This window comes from Tamandua tetradactyla, chromosome 4 (assembly GCF_023851605.1).
Source record: "Tamandua tetradactyla isolate mTamTet1 chromosome 4, mTamTet1.pri, whole genome shotgun sequence".
Lineage (NCBI taxonomy): Eukaryota > Metazoa > Chordata > Mammalia > Pilosa > Myrmecophagidae > Tamandua > Tamandua tetradactyla.
In genome coordinates this window covers 74,771,434-74,790,481 of record NC_135330.1, presented here as the reverse complement: position 1 = coordinate 74,790,481, position 19,048 = coordinate 74,771,434, and the positions used below count along the sequence as shown (strand labels likewise).

At 37.8% G+C, this 19,048-nt stretch overlaps 1 protein-coding gene across 6 annotated transcripts in view; it reads right to left on the bottom strand.

Moving 5' to 3' along the window:
* Positions 1-5,066: 5,066 nt before the first annotated feature.
* Positions 5,067-19,048, bottom strand: part of KCNK2 (potassium two pore domain channel subfamily K member 2) — a 165,503-nt gene continuing 151,521 nt past the window's right edge. For 5 of the 6 annotated variants that reach the window (XM_077157814.1, XM_077157813.1, XM_077157812.1 and 2 more), the window contains exon 7: positions 5,067-7,256. In XM_077157814.1, the coding sequence (XP_077013929.1) occupies positions 6,939-7,256 (318 nt within the window). In that variant the 3' untranslated portion in view covers positions 5,067-6,938. The remainder of the gene's footprint in view (positions 7,257-19,048) is intronic. The other variant, XM_077157811.1, reaches the window with a different exon arrangement.

Here is a 19,048-nt window from a genome sequence, read left to right as displayed (position 1 = left end):
TCTAGGCTTACCCCTACCCCCATGTTCCAATCCTAGTTGAAGTTACCAGCATCCACCCAGTGCCCCTAGCATGGTTCAGACTCAAATCCTCTCTGCAGAATTCCTCTGACTCCTCTCATATATCTCATTTCTCTCTCCCTAGCATCCATTCCACACCAGTTTTAAAAGTATAGATCTGATTAGTGGTTTTCCAATGATAAACCCAAGTTCTCAGAAAAGCATAACAGTTCCTACTCTATAAGTGTGGTCAAAATCATGAGTGTGATATTAGATAGTGGCCAGGCTCTGCCTAGCAGTCTACATGGAGAAACTACCTTCTCCAAACCAGACTCGGTACACAGCCAGTGCATTATAGTCTGATTGCACAACCAGGTGCCTCCATTCACAGGTCTTCTCACTGAGGACATCAATTGAGCACTTCCCGGGCATCTTTGCTGAGATCTCCTTTGGGGGTGGGAAGTGGTGCTGAGGCATCATTTCTCCACTCTGACTCAGTCCTTCCCTACTCTGAGCCCTACCTCTTTCCCTCCCCCCAGGATCACAGTCCATAAAAAGGCAGGATCCTTTGGTTCACGCCCCTTAGCATCTATGCTGTATGTCTTCTGCCACCCAGTGCCATTTTGTGGGGGATGAGTTCATTTAAGCCTCAGAACAATCCTAAGAATTAGAACTTTTGTTATCCACATTTTGCATATAAGGAAAATGAGGAACAGAGATGTAGACAAACTCTACCTGGGATCAGAGCGTTAAGATGGGTGGAGCAGAGGTGTGAATTCAGGCCAGCTGACTCCAGACTTTGTGTTCTCAACCATTTTCCAGTAAAGTCATATACAGTCTGCTCAAACCATACTAAACTACTTATAGCATCTAAGGGTGGCATGGTTTTACTGACCCTTATCCCTTAAATTCAGTGAAATTCGACAGTTCCTTCAAAGACCAACTCAGACATAAGTTCCTCTCTGAGGCCTTTTGCAATCCAAATGGATAGTTTTTCCTCCCTTAGGGTACTCATTATACTTCTAGTACTCTTCATATATCTTTGTAGTATTTATCATTTAGCTGTTAAGTTATTTGTTTTCATTTCTGTCTTCTCTATGGCTTTCTGCCTTTACAGCACAGACATTTACTTCTCTTGGTATCTCCGGTGATTGGCACGTAAAAGCCTCAGCTGTTGACTGGGTAAACCATGAGCAGGGTAATATTTTGTTTGCACATAGGATATAATCATTAAAGAGATTCATACACTTGAGTTCTACACTTGGTAATCCATTTGCAAACTCTGAATTGCTGCACCTGCCCGACGGAGAATTGAGCTGGGTTTAGTTTGGTGTCTTGACAGAAACTTGATGCTGAAGATTCTCAGTCTTGAAGAACTTGGGCAATGACAAAATTTGAATCTGAGCCAGACACTGCCACTTAGTGATGCATATTAAATTTTTTTAAATTAATGAGTATAATATCAACAATACTTAAAGTCTAAAATGTTTTAAACAAAGTAAATGGGATGATAAAAATCATCTGCAAACTACTGTCTACTAATTGCAAAGTATAAAAAGGAACACCGTCTCCAAAAGTCAGGCATCAACTAAATGAAAAATAATGCTTATTCTATGGTTAATTTCAAAATTATATCATGTAAGTAACTAAAATTCTCTACTAGACACAGTATAAAATGTGCCATATTATGGATTTGTACCCAGACTGCTTATATACACTTAAGCATGAAAAACTGGAATTTTATTTGGCAATGATACTAAATATGCATTTAGCTTTCTACTAATAAAAGGCACTCATTTATCAGTCTTAGCTAATATGCTTAATATGTTTTAAGATCAAATAATGACTGAAAAGCTTGATTAGTATTTATTGTGAGTTAACTCTGGAAATGAAAATAGAAAAACCTTTGCTTATAAGGACAGGAGTATAAATGATACATAAACTCATGTCATTCTAGTTGAAGAACTGGTTTTGCATTTATATATAAAATCATACACAGTAAGTAACTGCTACTGTCTTGTTAGTGAACAGGAGGAATAGCTGCTCTTTGTATCTCATTTACTACAGTAAAAGAGACTGGTAAATATTTGTGGAGCTGAGAAATACAGCTTGTGGAACTTTATTCACCAAATTACTTCAGATGACTACAACAGTTAGCCCCCTCCCCCATTTTAATCTTTACTCCTATATTCATCCATCTTATATTTATTGAGTACCTACTATATGTACTGCGCTAGGCTCTGGGAATAAAGTAGTATGAAAAAACAGCTGAAATACATCCTAGTGGAAAAGACAAATATTAATCAAATAAGAATAGTGATGAATATCACCATAAACTAAAAGGAAGAAATAAGGCTTTTTAGAGTATATTACAAAGGCACCTTTTTGTCAGGGAAAGCTTACCAGAGAAAATATTAGACAGAGAAGGCTGGGTTCTGAAGGATGTGTAGGAGTTTGTTAGGTGAAAACACTTGAGAAGCAAGAGGAGAGCAAGCATTCTAGACAAAAATATCAGCCAAGTCTTGTGAGAAAAGGGAGAAAGCAGTGGGCTGGAATGCAAAGAGGTAGAAGGTGACACAAGATGAGTCTGGAGAGGTTGGAATAACGTAGACTAAAAAAAGCCTCGTAGGCTATGTGAAGGATCCTCGTCTTACTCCTAAAAAAAAAGGGAAAACTGAAGAATGACAAGATCAGATTTGCATATTAAAAAGACTGCTCTGCCATCAATGAGGAGCAATTAGTATTTAATAGTAGGAGTGATGGTGATGGTAGTGAATTGGATTAAGGTAATAGCTGAGCAAAAATTCAAAATATACTTAGGATACAAGTCAATAGGTCTTGGTGACGGAATGAATATGGACTTGGGAGAGAGAAGATGACTTCACTGATGAGTTATCTAACCAAATGAATGGTGGTGCCATTCACTAAAATCGGAGACACCAGAAGAAGAGGTTTGGGTTTGAGGAAAGATGATAAAAGAGTGATTTTGGATTTATTGAGATGTCTTAGACAACTGGAGATGTCCAGTGGTAGTTAGCTAGAAGGATCTGGAACTCTTGAGAGAAATCTAAGAGTGGAAACAAAAAGAAGAAGAAGAAAGATTAGGCAGGTAGTTTTTGGTAAATGTACCAAAATACTTAGAGAAGGCACAACAGACAAGAAAAAAAAAATAGTTGTAAATTAGGACAAGCATAATACATTGAAAATACTTGATAATGCTAGAATTAGGAAAATAATGAATGGCTTATAAATATTACAAATAGTAAAATCTTGGGTTTAGTGAGGAAATAGTGGAAGTTAAAAGCCAAAAAGCAGAGTTAAATCTACTGGTCCTTGAAAACTAACCCTGTCTTTTAGAAAGGGGTAATTGACACATGGTGGGGGTGAGGAGTGCTATGAAAAAACTGCTGTACAAACCTTTGAATTAGGTGGGGTTGGAGGACTCACCTGGAGTTCATGAAATTTCCCCCCTTATTAAAAGCAACCACATTACTTCATGCTACCTTGGAAATGACCACATGAAGATGTGCCAGGTCAGATGTTTCACACAATGATATTTGAGTAAACTCATGCTGTAGCAAAAATTACATAACAATGAACCATAATTTTAATGGAGTTATTAGAATTCAAATAGAGATATTTCACTTAATTCAAAAGCAATTTTATTCTCATACTTTAATAAGGAACTCAAACCACACATAAATTATGATTTTACTAGAACAGCAAATGTTTTTAAAAAGAAAAGAAAAGACAAAAGATGATCTAGACCTCCAGTTCTCAGGAAGAAACCGCTACCTTAAATCTTCAGAACGTCTAATTTTTTGGTTTTTGTATTCTACATAAAACTCCTCTTAGTCTCTTCCAACTTCTGGCTTCAGGAATCAAAGAACTCTCTGATTTCTGATATGGAGATGGGTGGAATTTGGTCTTTCTTATGTTACATGTTCCTTAGAATTTGAGAAACAGTACATCATGCTACTCCTTCATTTTTGTTTTTTTTTGAAGGCCAAGTTCAAATTATTCAATTCCCTCTTGGTTTCAGAAGTTTCAATTTATTTTAAATTTCAAGAGTGAAATATTATAGGAAAAAAAGGTGCAGGACACAAACTATGTGGCAAATACTTAGATCCATGTGAGAAATTGAAAGAACTCCAAAAGATTCACGTACATTTAGTAGTTATAAGGGAATGTGGAACATCTGCTAGAATCCGTGACTAAGAATGGCACTCAGGGAGTTCCTGCTCCTTGCTGGTTTTAATACTTAATTTTTTTTCAATGTTCTTCAGGGCAAAACCACTCACAGCTGGCCCAATGGAAAAACAAGCTCACTAGAAATTTCAAGACCATATCAAAAATCTTTATCAAAGTTCTCTTTACAAGAAATAAAGACTAAAAACCTTGAGAGAACAAAGGTGGTGTTATTTGACATAATACATAACTTTTCTTAGATTTCCCCCAATCCTATCTAAGGATGTTGTTGAGATATTTACTGAGTTTTAGGATATTTAGTGAGAATTGAGGTGTTTAGGAAAAGATAAGTAAATATATTTAAGAGAGTAACAAGGCATGAAATACAAATATTTGAATATGGGGTATAGACATTTGTCTTCCAACTCCCTTCTTTAGGCCTCAACATAATCAGGATGTTTAATTTGATTTTTTTTTTACAAAAAAAAAACATTAGGAGCCTAGTCTTCAGTGTCCAAGGCTACTTCAGCATCAAGACAAGGTCTAACGGTGATAAAATCAGATGCAGCTATGTCATAACTTAATAGAAATCATCTTGTATTTATATGCTATTTTAAACATCAAATTTAAAAATTGAACTTCAAGATACTTACTTTTGAATAATAACCACCAATAAGAAAACTCCACACGCATTTTAACAGGGGTGGGAAGAAGGCATTAAAAATATTTCTGGAACATGTTTAGTGAGGGAGCCACCAGAAAACTCACAGTGAAAAGAGACACCCTAGAATTCTACTGAGCCAAGGTCAGACACAGATTCTCAGCAGCAAGCAGGAGACTTGAGAAAATGCTGACTTTAATTACAAACTTTATTTGTCAATACAATTCACAGTTTATACATGGCGCATTCCATCATAGGAACTTTCAGAACAGGTACTGAGGAAAATGGGTGTAACTTTCTTTCTGAAAGAGCCTGACTTTCTAAAATTTTGGTGAGACTTGTTTATGTTTATAAAAGTACCTTCCACAAATTAACTTAATATTTACATTTCTAGCTTAAATTTAAATTTTGGAAAATAGGCATCTATTAGTCATTCTTTTTTAAGATTCTGGGTTGAATTTTTAAGACGCTAATCTGAATGCCACTCACTCAGATACAAAGAGAGAAAAAGAGATCAGTTTTGCAATTATATTTAGGGAAATCATCTTCTTTCTGCATTTGAAAAATTATATGTACAATGTACAACAGACCGAAGTATGAAAATAAAGGAAAAGGTAGCAATCCGCTGGGTGCTTTTACTGAATTTCTTCTGAATCCTGGAAACATCCCCAAACTCACAGGATACAAAATGAAACTAAAAAGGATTCTCAGCCTTTTCTATCTAAAATAATAATAATAATAATAAACACTCTCAAGATTTAAATTGTGCTATAACAGCTTTTTTTCTAATGCTACAGATGAATTATGCCTCCAATTTGCATTTTTTTTTCATGCGCAGAGTCACAACGACCCTAGATTCAATTTCTGCTCTTACACTCAGTCACAACCCCAGAGGAATAACCACAGTAGGCTCTGACCCTGCCCTGCTCTGAGAGCTGCATCCCCTCTCTTGATGTGGCAAAGTCACCCTAGGGGGGAAATTTACAGGAAGCCTCTCATACAGCAAAAAGCAAACATACGCTGGCAGTATATTGTTTATTAGCAAATGCTCATAACATTTGTTTGCTATCTTTTTTCATCAGAATGGTTAATTTACATCAACTTTTAAATCACCTGCAGTCATATCCATTTTTAACAGTCTTCTGTCGGATCATTGGATTTCCTTATATATATGGATTTTCTTTTTCCACCTTTACAGAGATGCAAAGCTATCAGTAAATGAATGGTAAGTTTCAAATAACTGACAGGGGGAAAAAAGGGGACTGTTTGGGAGCAGCCAATTTTACCAGCCTGTAAAAATGACACTGTATATTTGTACCAGTGGGTAACCTGAGTCAAGTAAAAACTCAGAAGGGCCATTTTTTTTTCACCTCCTTTCTCTGCAGTGCCTTTAATGCTAGGGTTTTTTAGAGTGTTGCTTCAATGTCCATCTAATTTGGCATCTATTTCTTCTTTGGGCATCATCACTTTCAGTCATTTCACACACAGGTTCCAGCAAGGTATGGTATTTAAATGGGAGTCCTGGGGAAAAGAACTGCACAGGTGGGCCTAGGGATGGGGCAGGAAAGGAGAAACCACACGTTAGCTAGAGAGGTTCTGTATATTCATAAGATAAGGCACTGGCAGAAATTTCTTAGGTAAAAGGCTGCATAAGAACTTCTTGCCATTTACAAAAAGAAATGTTGTCGTCCATAATTGCTCCATATCTAGGCTCAGTTAGGTAGACCCTGAAAAGTTAAGGACTGATCCCTCTAAGCTACATTATTACCAAAAACAATTAGAATTCATTCTGAGGCCTTGTGGCACATTAGGAAAAGAGGGAGGAAAACAGTCTGGGCACAAAAAAGGCATCAGACCTTGCTTGTTTTCCACTTGTCGAAGACAGTGGGCCATTTAACAAGCATCATCAAAAAGAGAGTGCTGGCTCAGAGTTCCAAATTCTCTTGATGGTAGATGACTATGATGGATGGATCTATTTTTTTCCCCCTTTGAACTCATGCACAATTAAAAAAAAAATGCTACCAGCAACAGTCATAAAGAGCATACGGAAGTCCTCACCTATGGCTATGCCTAAAGTTCTTCAAAGGGAGAGCTATTTAATGTTCTCAATAACTGCAATCTCTTCACCAGCACAGTGTGGCGTCAGACCATTCAGATAAATACTTTCAGTCTTCAGTAGGGGAGGCAAGACATCCCTCTCGCTGCTCAGGTGGTTGACTGACAAGGTCCTTCTACAAGGAGTAAGCTCTTGATTGTGGTTCCCGGCCAGCTCTGCCGAGAGCTTCCGTTTAATGGAGGTGGCGCGCTGGAACTTGTCATAAATCTCCACGCTCAGCCGCCTCCTGGTTTCCTTGAATTCGGCTGTGACGTTGGCTGTCCACTCAGCAGCATGAGCTCTGAACTCTCCCACCTGGAGGGCACATGTGGAGAAAAAAGAAAGAGACACTGAAGTGATACAAACATTTTTGGGTGCGCTATCCTCTGTTCATTTCATTTTGGCATTTTCAAAGGAAGATGGCAGCCTTTGGGGCCTGAGAACTGACGTAACTAGGCAAGCTGGGCAGAGCGAGATTTCATTTGCTAGAGCTCTGGCTCGAAAATTAATATGGGATCTTAAAACTCTGTGAATCGAATTACATTTCAGAGGCATTGGGTGTGCCTGGTGTTTGTATACAGGAATCCTGGCAATGAACCTTATTTTTTTTTTCATTTTTATTTTGATGTTTCCAAATGTAAAAAAAAAAAGTCAAAGATTCTTACACCAATGATCTCAAATGAGACCATGCAAGGTAATTCAAAAGTGTGTACAACAATCATTTGTCCCACTTCGGTGCTACCATTTTATACAGTGGTGCAACAAACAGAAAACTGAATGGCATGTGGTTGGTGGTGGGAAATGTCACCTGTTTATAAAACATGCGGGACAGTATCTACACCTCATGACTGCAAGTCGTAATTTACAATAACTGTTCTTTTCTGGTTTTTTGTTTGTTTGCTTTTAATTTGGGAGGCACATGAGACTGAACAATGTAACTGTCAGTTTTACCCAGCTACCACCCAAAAAAGCACAAATGACAGAACCAACACTGCAGACTTTGGAGGGTTGAGAGAGTAGACATTATTAGCTGTGGTAGGTTCAACTGTTTAGCTTGAAAATGTCGGCTTTTTATCTTAGGAGAAATAAATTTCCTTAGGGTCTTTCCTCTAACTTTGCTAAACTGTGTTCCAGAAGAATCTGGCAGTGAACTTTTGATGCTGTAAAAAAAAGTCAACCTGTATCTTAACTTCCAAAAGAAAAGTTATGTAATTTCAGTTACTATTTGGATGTAGAAAAGGAGGCAAAACATAGAAGCATCAAGGCAGAGTTAAAGAGGCTGGCATGTGGGTGCAGGTGACCACGGCTAGTTCGGCTGCAGGGAGGTTTTCTTGGGATGCAAACCTAGCTTTCAGAGACCAGAATGTGTGCAGCAAATGTGTATCCTATACAGATGGCAAAATCCCATGTTTGCCATTTAGGAATTCTCTGTTTCCTAAATGAGCAATAAAATATTGTTTCTGTTTTCAGGGAAAGCAAAGAAGTAACTGGAAAGTCCATTCTGAAGCCCAGTCGGAAATGATTAAATCCAGGGCACAATTCCTCAAGGAGTGGTGGTGGGATAAAAGGCTGAGCTGCTTTCTCCTCAATTGTTAAAACAGCTATGTCGTAGCATGTAAAACAGGGTTGTCATAACAGGATGAATGGACTAAGGTACTCTGTAAATGAAAGACCTCATATATTTATTATGTGTAATAATTTCCTTTTGAGGGGTAAAGAAAAAAATCTGCTGAGTCCCAAGCGAGATGCATACCATAGTATCTGCTGCACGAACCTGAGCTCATCAGACTTTTTTCTCCAGCCTCTCTGAAATTCTATCTGCACTTTTTGATCTAAACAGAACAATAATCATGGGAAACTTTAAAATCCTCTTCTTAGCCAACTAGAACCTTATATCCAGAATCCTTCCTAACATTAAACGATTTTCCTCTATTGCTAACACGTCTGATTTCAGCTCAAGGAAACCCACTGAACTCATTTCTTAATGACACAGACTCTCCCAGGTAAAAGCAGATAAGTGCAGCTCTTTTTAACTCTGTTGATTTTTGTTTTAAACTTGAATATGGAAAATATAATTGAGGGTGATCTTTATGTTGAAGAGCTGCATTACAAGGGGATATATATGTACATATACTTAAGTAGGATCTGTAATGTTCTTGGATGGACACAGATATAAATGTATGAGTGTGTGTGCGTGTGCACATGCTTGAGCACAAAAACAGAGTAGAAACTGTTCAAAATTCTTTGGAGGGTGGCACACGAGAGATCAATGTTTCCTTACACATCCAAAATCACTCATCTATACACATTTGATTATCTATTTTTACTTTAAGAGGTTTTTTATTTTTATTTTATTTTTTGTATCTCAATTTTTTATTCTTAAAAAAAAAAGAAAGTAAGTGATGACTCAAGCCTAGAATGATTTTGAACTGTGGTTGTGAATATTTTTTTCCCAAAGTTGATACTCCTCATTCATCTCTTATAATAAAAGCAATAGAGAAAAAAACATAAGCCTAAGAAATATTTCAGTGTTTGTGATCAAAATCAGGGAGCAAAGAACAGAATTTTTGTCAATTTACAGTTAGTTTACATCTAGAAAGCAGGACGAATTGCAATGCTTCAGCGTAGAAATTAATATAACAAAATGCCATGGTAAGTATTGCCACATTTCACTCATGGTCTTATGCTTAGCTGCCTTGTATACCTCTTTTAGCAGTGTCTCTAAACTGAATACATCACAGTGTATTTTGTTCCCTGCCCATAGTTCTCAGATCTGTTTTTTTTTAAGCAGTTTTATTGAGATGTATTCACATACCACACTATCCATCCAGTGTGTACAATCAACGGCTTTTAGTATAATCACAGAGTTGTGCACTTATCATCACAATCGATTTTAGATAATTTCACTACCCCAAAAAGAAAAGCCACATACCCCTTGGCAGTCACCTCTCAACCCCTCTATCCCTCCCCAGCCCTAAATCACCACTAAATTAATTCTGTATCTACAAATTTATTTATATTTACATTTTATAAAATGTAATCATACAGCATGTCGTAGCTTGTGTCTGCCTTCTTTCACCAGCATATTTTTGTAAATTATTATTTTTTAATTAGAGAAGTTGTAGCTTTACAAAAAAGCATGCAAAAATTACAATGCCCCATATACCCTGCTATTATACACACTTTGCATTAGTGTGGCACCTTGTTATAATCGCAGAAAGAATATTAAAATATTACTGTTAACTATAGTATATAGTTTACATTAGGTGTATTTTTCCCTATACCACCTTATTATTAACACCTTCTAATAGTGTCATACATTTGTTATAATTCTATATTTGCACTATTATATTTGCACTATTAACCACAGTCCACCATTTGCAATGGGGTTCACTGTATATCTGATCCCATGTTTATCTTTTAACTTTCCTTCTAGCACCATACACTACCCAAAACTTCCCATTTCAACCACATGCATCAACATAATCTGCTGTTACTAATTATACTCACAATAATGTGTTAGTATCATCACTCTCCATTTCCAAACATTTACAATCAACCTAAATAGAAATTCTGTACAAAGTAAGAATCAGCTCCCCTTTCTCAAACCCCATTCTATTCCCTGAAACTTACATTACAGATTCTAACTCTATGAGCTTGCTTATTATAATTAGCTCATATCTGTGAGATATACTAATCATGTCCTTTTGCATCTAGCTTATTTTCACTCAACATAATGTCCTCAAGGTTCATCTATATTGCTGCATGCATCAAAACATCATTCCTTCTTACAGTTGAATAATAATTCCATCATATGGATATACTATACTTTGTTTACCATTCATTGGTCGATGGGCACTTGGGTTGTCTCTATATTTTGTCAATTGTGAATAATGCCTCTATAAACATTGGCATGCAAACAGCTCTTTGAGTCCTTGCTTTTAGTTCTTTTGGGTATATACTTTGCAGTGGGATTGCCAGGTAATATGGCAATTCTATACGTAGCTTCCTGAGGCACCAATTCACATTCTTATCAGCAGTGAATAAGGTTCTTATTTCCCCACATCCTCTCCATCACTTGCATTTTTATGTTTTCTTTTTTTTAAAAGTGGCCATTCTAGTGAAATGACATCTCATTGTGGTTTTGATCTGTATTTTCCTAACATTAATACTGAACATCTTTCCATGTGCTTTTTAGCCATTTGTATTTCTTCTTTGGAAAAATGTGTATTCAAGTCTTTTGCCCATTTTAAAATTGGGTTGTTTGTCTTTTTGTTGTTGAGTTGTAGAATTTCTTTATATATCCTGGATATTAAACCCTTATTGGATATGTGGTTTCTAAATATTTTCTTCCATTGAGTAGACTGCCTTTTCACTTTTGTGACAAAGTTCTTTGAAGCACACATGTTTTTAATTTTGAGGAGGTTCCACTGATCTATTTCTTCTTTTGTTGCTGGCATTTTGGGTGTAAAGTCTAGGAAATCACTGATTACCACAAGATTTTGAAGACGCTTCCCTACATTTTCTTCTAGGAGATTTATGGTCCTGGTTATTATACTTAGATTTATGATCATTTTGAGTTAATGTCTGCATACAGTGTGAGATAGGGGCCCTCTTTCTTTCTTTTGCATATAGATATCCAGTTCTCAGTTAACTGGACTTGGTAGCTTTGTCAGATATCATGAGCATATATATGAGGCTTAATTTCTAAACTCTTGATTTGATTACATTGGTCAATAAATCACTCTTTAGGCAAGTATCATGCTGTTTTGACCACTGTAGTTTTAGTAATTTGTTTTTATTTAGTTTATTAAAGCTGTCAGAAATGCAGTATGGCAGAAATGGGCTGGTTTTTATAAGGGGAATTTATTAGGTTATAAACCTACAGTTCTAAGGCCATAAAAATGTCCAAACTAAGGCATCCAAAAAAGATACCTTGACTAAAAAAGGCTGAAAGCTTCTGGGATTTTTTTGTCACATGGCAAAGCACATGCCAGTGCCTGCTGGCTTTCTCTTCTGGCTTCTGGTTTCAAGCAGCTTCCCCAAGGGTGGTTTCTTTCTGCATCTCCAAATGTCTCTGTGCCGGCTCTCCAAATGTCTGCATCTGCTTTCTCCAAATATTTCCCCTTTTAAAGGACTCCATTAAACTAATCAAGACCCACTTTTAATGGGTGGAGTCACATCTTCTTCTGATCAAAAGGTACCACCCACAGTTGGGTGTGTCACATCTCCATGGAAACAACCTAATCAAAAGATCCTACCCTGACTTTTGGGAAGATGACCCAATGGAGTAGCTTGAGATTAGCCCTGCTCCATGGAGAAGTTAGAGAAGGGACAGGAGGGCAAATGAGATAGCAATTCAGGAGAGTGACTGACCTGGGAGAGCCTTGGCCAAGGAACTGAGATGCAGAAAGCTGGAGCCTGGCACTGAGGTGCAGAGCAGCGAAGCCTGTGGGAGTGCATGGACAGGTACACAGGACTAGGAAGTAAGCCAGGCCACATTCCTTGGGTGTGCTACCCTCACCGGCGCAGCCCCATGATCGGCAAATCACCCCATACCCCATGCACCTGAACCCCATCAACCGCTCCCATTCCCCGTGCTCCAGGCACCTGCACCCCACCAGCCCCCAGTGCACATATCTACCTCCTATCCCCATCCCAAGTGCAGCCAACCCACCTCTCCTGCACCCCTCCCAAGCACTACCTCCCCCTCCCTGTTCCCTGCAGGCTGTTGCCAGCAGGGACAGTTGTCAAAGGCACTAACCTCCATACCCAGGCTACCCCTGTCCCCCCACCCATAGCATTGCACAGCCTCACTCTGCCCCGCTACCCCAAGCTCTGCGTACGCATAAGTTTACAGCACTCCTCAGCCCATGCATGCACACGGGCCCCCAGTCATGTCATTCAGCTCTGGAAACTGCACTTTTCAGCAGTCCTAGAACCGCGCATGTGCACAGCCCTCAGCCACACATCCCAGCTCTGAGAAAGTGCTGACTGTGCAGCTGGATCACATCTGTTCCCAATCCATGAAAGCATAATGCTGACCTGCTGCCACAGCTCTGTGCATGTGCACAAATGGCCCCATGCCTTAGACCCACACACACCAGGGATATGCGCCCCCAGACTGGTGCACCCGCATAGCTACATCCTATCTGGCTGCTGGGCACCCATGTTCATAAGAATCAGTGTAATAACCCCAACCTATGCCTATACCTGCCCTGAAACAAATCACTGCACTGAGTGCCCCACCCCATACCCTGATCCCTGCTGTACAACCATCCCACAAACACAAGGCCTTAGACTACTGAAAGAAATCAATTCCCAAAGTAAATCAGTCAAGATATTTACATGCAGAAGATCACTAAGCTTATCACAATGCGGACAGATATAGCCTTGCCTAATGACCAAATTAAAATACCAGAGGAGACACAGACATTGGAGCAACTCATCAGAGATGTTCATACAAATCTACTTAATAAAATAAGTGGGATAACAAATGACAAAAGGAGATCAAGAAGACAGTAGAAGAGCATAAAGTGATATTTGAAAGAATAAATGGAAAAATAGCAGATATCACGGAGATTAAAGACTCTGTTGACCAAATAAAAAACATACTAGAGGCACACAACACCAGATTGGAAGAGACAGAAGAAAGAATGAGATATAGAGGACAGGATTACTGATTTCAAAGACACAAAACAGCAAATGCCAAAAAAGATGGAAAAAACTGAATAGGAACTCAGGGAAATGACAGACAAAACAATGCACACAAATATAAGAATCACTGGTGTCCAAGAAGGAGAAGAGAGGAGAAAAGGGCTAGGAAGAACAGTTGAGCATATAATGGGGGAAAACTTTCCAATCCTCCTAAAGGACATAAATATACAAGTCAAAGAAGCCCAAAAAACTCCAAACACAATAAATCCAAATAGGCTTCCCCAAGGCACATACTAATCAGTCTGTTAAATGGTGAAGAGAAGCAGAAAATCCTGAAAGCGGCAAGAGAAAAAAAATCTGCTACATACAAGGGAAACCAAGTAAGACTGAATTCAGACTATTCAACTAGCACCCTGGAGGTGAGAAGGGAGTGGTATGATATATTCAAGATCCTGAAAGAGAAAGACTTCCAGCCAAGAATTCGGTACCCAGGCAAACTGTCCTTCAAAACAGAGGGAGAGATTAAAGTTTTCGCAGATAAGGATGTCCTGAAAGAATTTGTCAACAAGAGACTGGCCCTACAAGAAATACTAAAAGGAGTTCTGCCAGCTGAAAAAAAACAAAAAACAAAAAACAAAAAACAAAAAAAACAGGAGAGGGATGTCTGGAGGAGGGCACAGAATTGAAGAGTACCACTAAGGGTAATTTAAAGAATACAAAGAGAAAGAGCGAAAAGAATATATAGATCTGACAAATAAAATAGAAAAGATAAGATGGTAGATTCAAGAAATGCCTTTTCAGTAATAACTTTGAATGTTAACAGACTAAATTTACCAATTAAAATATACAGATTGCCAGAATGGATTAAGATATATAATCCAGCTATATGCTGCTTACAAGAGACTCATCTGAGACACAAGGATACAAATAGATTGAGAGTGAAAGGATGAAAAATATCTTCCACGCAAGTTGTTACCAAAAGAAAGCAGGACTAGCTATACTAGTATTGGACAAAATAGACTTTAAATGTAAAGACATCATAAGAGAAAAAGAAAGACACTATATGCTAATTAAAGGGTCAATTCACCAAAAAGATATAACAATCATAAATGTTTATGCTCCCAAACAAGGAGCTCCAAAGTACGAGACAGACATTGGCAAAACTGAAGGGAGTGATAGATGTTTCAACAATAATGGTAGGAGACTTCAGTACACTACTCTCCTCTACAGATAGAACAACCAGACAGAAGATCAATAAAGAAACAGAGAAGTTAAACAACTTGATAAATGAATTAGACCTAACAGATATATATAGGTCATTGAACCCCAAAGCACAGGGATATACATTCTTCTCTAGCGCTCATGGAACATTTTTCAGGATAGATCATATGCTGGGGCTTTGTAAGCCCCAGGTCTTTATAAATTTAAAAACACTAAAATTACTCAAATCACTTTCTCTAATCACAGTGGGATGAAGCTGGATCTCAATAACCACCAAAGAATGAGAACATTCACAAATATATGGAGATTAAATAACACACCCTTAAACAACCAGTGGGTCAAAGAAGAAATCATTAGAGAAATTAGTAGCTATCTGGAGATGAATGAAAATGAGAATACAACATATCAGAACTTACGGGATGCAGCAAAGGGTATGCTGAGAGGGAAATTTATTGCCCTAAATGCCTATATTAAAAAACAAGAGGGCGGGACACAGTGGTTCAGCAGGCAGAGTTCTCGCTTGCCATGCCAGAGACCGAGGTTCGATTCTTGGTGCCTGCCCATGCGGAAAAAAAAAAAAGAAAGAGCAAAAATCAAGAACTTACCAGCACACCTGGAAGAACTTGAGAAAGAACAGCAAACTAACTTCAAAGCAAATAGAAGAAGAGAAATAACAAAGACTAAAACAGAGATAAATGAATGGGAGAACAAAAGAACAATAGAAAGAATCAATAAAACCAAGAGTTGGAATAAAATTGATGGGCCACTACCAAGACTGACAAAGAAAAAAAGAGAGAGGATGCAAATAAACAAAATCAGAAATAGGAAGGGGTGCATTACCACAGAAATAAAAGCAATCATAAGAGGATACTAGGAACAACTTTACACCAACAAACTAGACAACTTAGATGAAATGGACAAATTTCTGGAGACATACAAACAACCTACATTGATTCAAGATAGAATAGAAGATCTCAACAAACTAATCACAAGTAAAGAGATTCAATCAGTCATCAAAAATGTTCCTACAATGAAAAGCCCAGGGCCAGATGGCTTCACAGGGGAATTTTATCAAACATTCCAGAAAGAACTAACACCAATCCTGCCAAATTTTTCCCAAAAAATTGAAGAAAAAGGAACTTTACCTAACTCATTTTATGAAGGTAACATCATTTTAATACCAAAGCTGGGTACAGATACTATAAGAAAGGAAAACTATAGGCCAATCTCCCTAATGAACACAGATGCAAAAATTCTCAATAAAATAATAGCAAACTGAATCCAACAACAGGTTAAAAGAATTATACACAATGACCAAGTGAGGTTTATATGAGGAATGCAAGAATAATGGTTCAACACAAGAAAATCAATTAATGTAATATAACACATTAAAAAATCAAAAGGGGAAAATCACATGATCATCTCGATTGATGTGGAAAAAGCATTCAACAAAATTCAGCATCCTTTTCTGATAAAACCATTCCAAAGATAGGAATCAAAGGTAACTACCTCAATATGATAAAGGGAATATAGGAAAAACTGAAAGCCAGCATCGTACTAAATGGAGAAAGACTGAAAGCTTTCCCCCTAAGATCAGGAACAAGACAAGGATGCCCACTGTCACCACTATTATTCAACATTGTGCTAGAAGTTCTAGCTAGAGCAATCAGACAGGACAAAGAAATAAAAGGCATCCAAACTGGAAAGGAAGAAATACAACTCTCATTATTTGCAGATGACATGGTACTATACTTGGAAGATCCTGAGAAAACTACAGCAAAGTTACTTGAGCTAATAAACAGATTCAGCAAGGTGGCAGGAGATAAAATTAATGTACAAAAATCAGTAATACTTCTATACACAAGCAATGACCTAGCTGAGGAGTTAAGGAAAAAAATTCCATTCAAAATAGCAACTAAAAGAATCAAGTACTTAGGAATGAATTTAACTAGGGACGTAAAGGACTTGTACACAGAAAACTACATAACTTTGTAAAAGAAAACAAAGGAGGTCTAAACAGGTGTAAAGACGAAGACGAAAGGAACTAACTAAATATAGTTAAGATGTCAATTCTCCCCAAATTAATCTACAGATTCAACATAGTACCAGTCAAAGTTTCAGTAACCTACTTCGAAGATTTGGAAAATCTAATTACCAAATTCATCCGGAAGGGAAAGAGACCCCAAATAGCTAAAAGCATCCTAAAAGAGAAGAATGATTTGGGAGAATTAACACTCCCTGACTTGAAAACTTACTATAAGGCCACAGTGGTCAAAACGGCATGGTACTGGCACAAAGATAGACGCACTGACCAATGGAATCAAATCGAGAGTGAAGAAATAGATCACCAAATCTATGGTCAACTGATTTTTGACAAGGCCCCAAAATCCTTTGAACTGGGACAAAATAGTCTTTTCAATAATTGGGCATGGAAGAACTTTTTGATAGCCAAAAGGAATGAAAGAGGACCCCTATCTTACACCCTACACAAAAATTAACTCAAAGTGCATCAAACACCTAAATATAAGAATTAGCACCATAAAACTTCTAGAAGAAAATGTAGGGAAACATCTTCAAGACTTAGTAATAGAGGTAGCTTCCTAAACTTTACACCCAAAGCACAAGCAACAGAAGAAAATATAGATAAATGAGAACTCCTGAAAATCAAATGCTTCTGCACATCAAAAGACTTTGTCAAAAAGGTAAAGAGGTAGTCAACTCAATGAGAGAAAATATTTGGAAATCACATATCCGGACAAAGGTCTGGTTTTCTATATAAACAAAGAAATCATACAACTCAACAACAAAAGAAAAAATAACCCAATTATAAAATGGGCTAAAGATATGAATAAGCATTTTTTCTGAACAGCAAATATAGATGGCTCAACAGCACATGAAGAGATGCTCATTTTCATTGCCTGTAAGAGAAATGCAGATCAAGACTACCATGAGATACCACCTCACACCTATAAGAATGACTGCTATTAAACAAACATGAAACTATACGTGTTGGAGAGGATGTGGAGAAACTGGGACACTTATGCACTGCTGGTGGAAATGTATAGTGGTGCAGCCACTATGGAAGACTGGCGGTTCCTTAGGAAACTAAATATTGAGTTGCCCTATGACCCAGCAATAACACTACTTGATATATTCCCAGAAGAGCTGAAAGCAACAACACAGACATTTATGTACAGATGTTCATAGCAGCATTATTCACAATCACCAAAAGATGGAAACAAACTAAATGTCCATCAGCAGAGAAGCAGATCAACAAATGTGGTATATACATGTTCTAGTTTGCTAGCTGTCAGAATGCAATATACCAGAAATGGAATGGCTTTTAAAGGTGGAATTTAATGAGTTGCTGGTTTACAGTTCTAAGGCCAAGAAAATGTCCCAATTAAAACAAGTCTAAAGAAATGTCCAATCTAAGGCATCCAGGGAAAGATACCTTGGTTCAAGTAGGCCGTTGAAGTTCAGGGTTTCTCTCTCAAGTGAGAAGGCACATGGTGAACACAGTCAGGGCTTCTCTCTTGGCTGGAAGGGCACATAGCGAACATGGCGTCATCTGCTAGCTTTCTCTCCTGGCTTCCTGTTTCATGAAACTCCCTGGGAGGCGTTTTCCTTCTTCATCTCCAAAGGTTGCTGGCTCATGGACTCTGCATCTCATGGCTACATCGTTCTGCTCTCTCTGAATCTCTCATTCTCCAAAATATTTCCTTTTATAGGACTCCAATAAACCAATCAAGACCCACCCAAATGAGTGGAGACATGTTGTCCCCTAATCCAGTCTAACAACCATTCTTGACTAAATCACATCATCCAGGGAGATGAACTAATTACAGTTTCAAACACATAGTATTGAATAGGAATTATTCTACCTTTATGAAATGGGATTTATATTAAAACATGGATTTTCTTAGGGGGCATACTTCCTTTCAAACCAGCACAATACATATGATGGAATATTATGCAGCAGTAAGACAAAATGACGTCTTGAAGCCCATGACAAGATGGATGAGCCTTGAAGACATACACTGAGTGAAATTAGCCAGCCACAAAAGGATAGATACTTTTTATGACCAGCGTAAAGGTATAATCAGATGCTTATAATACAGAATATAGGAGACTCAGAGATACACAGAAGCTACAGATGGATGAACGGTTAGTAGATAAGAGTGAAGGTGTTTGTCTAATGGGTCTAGAAGTAATAGTACCACATTGAA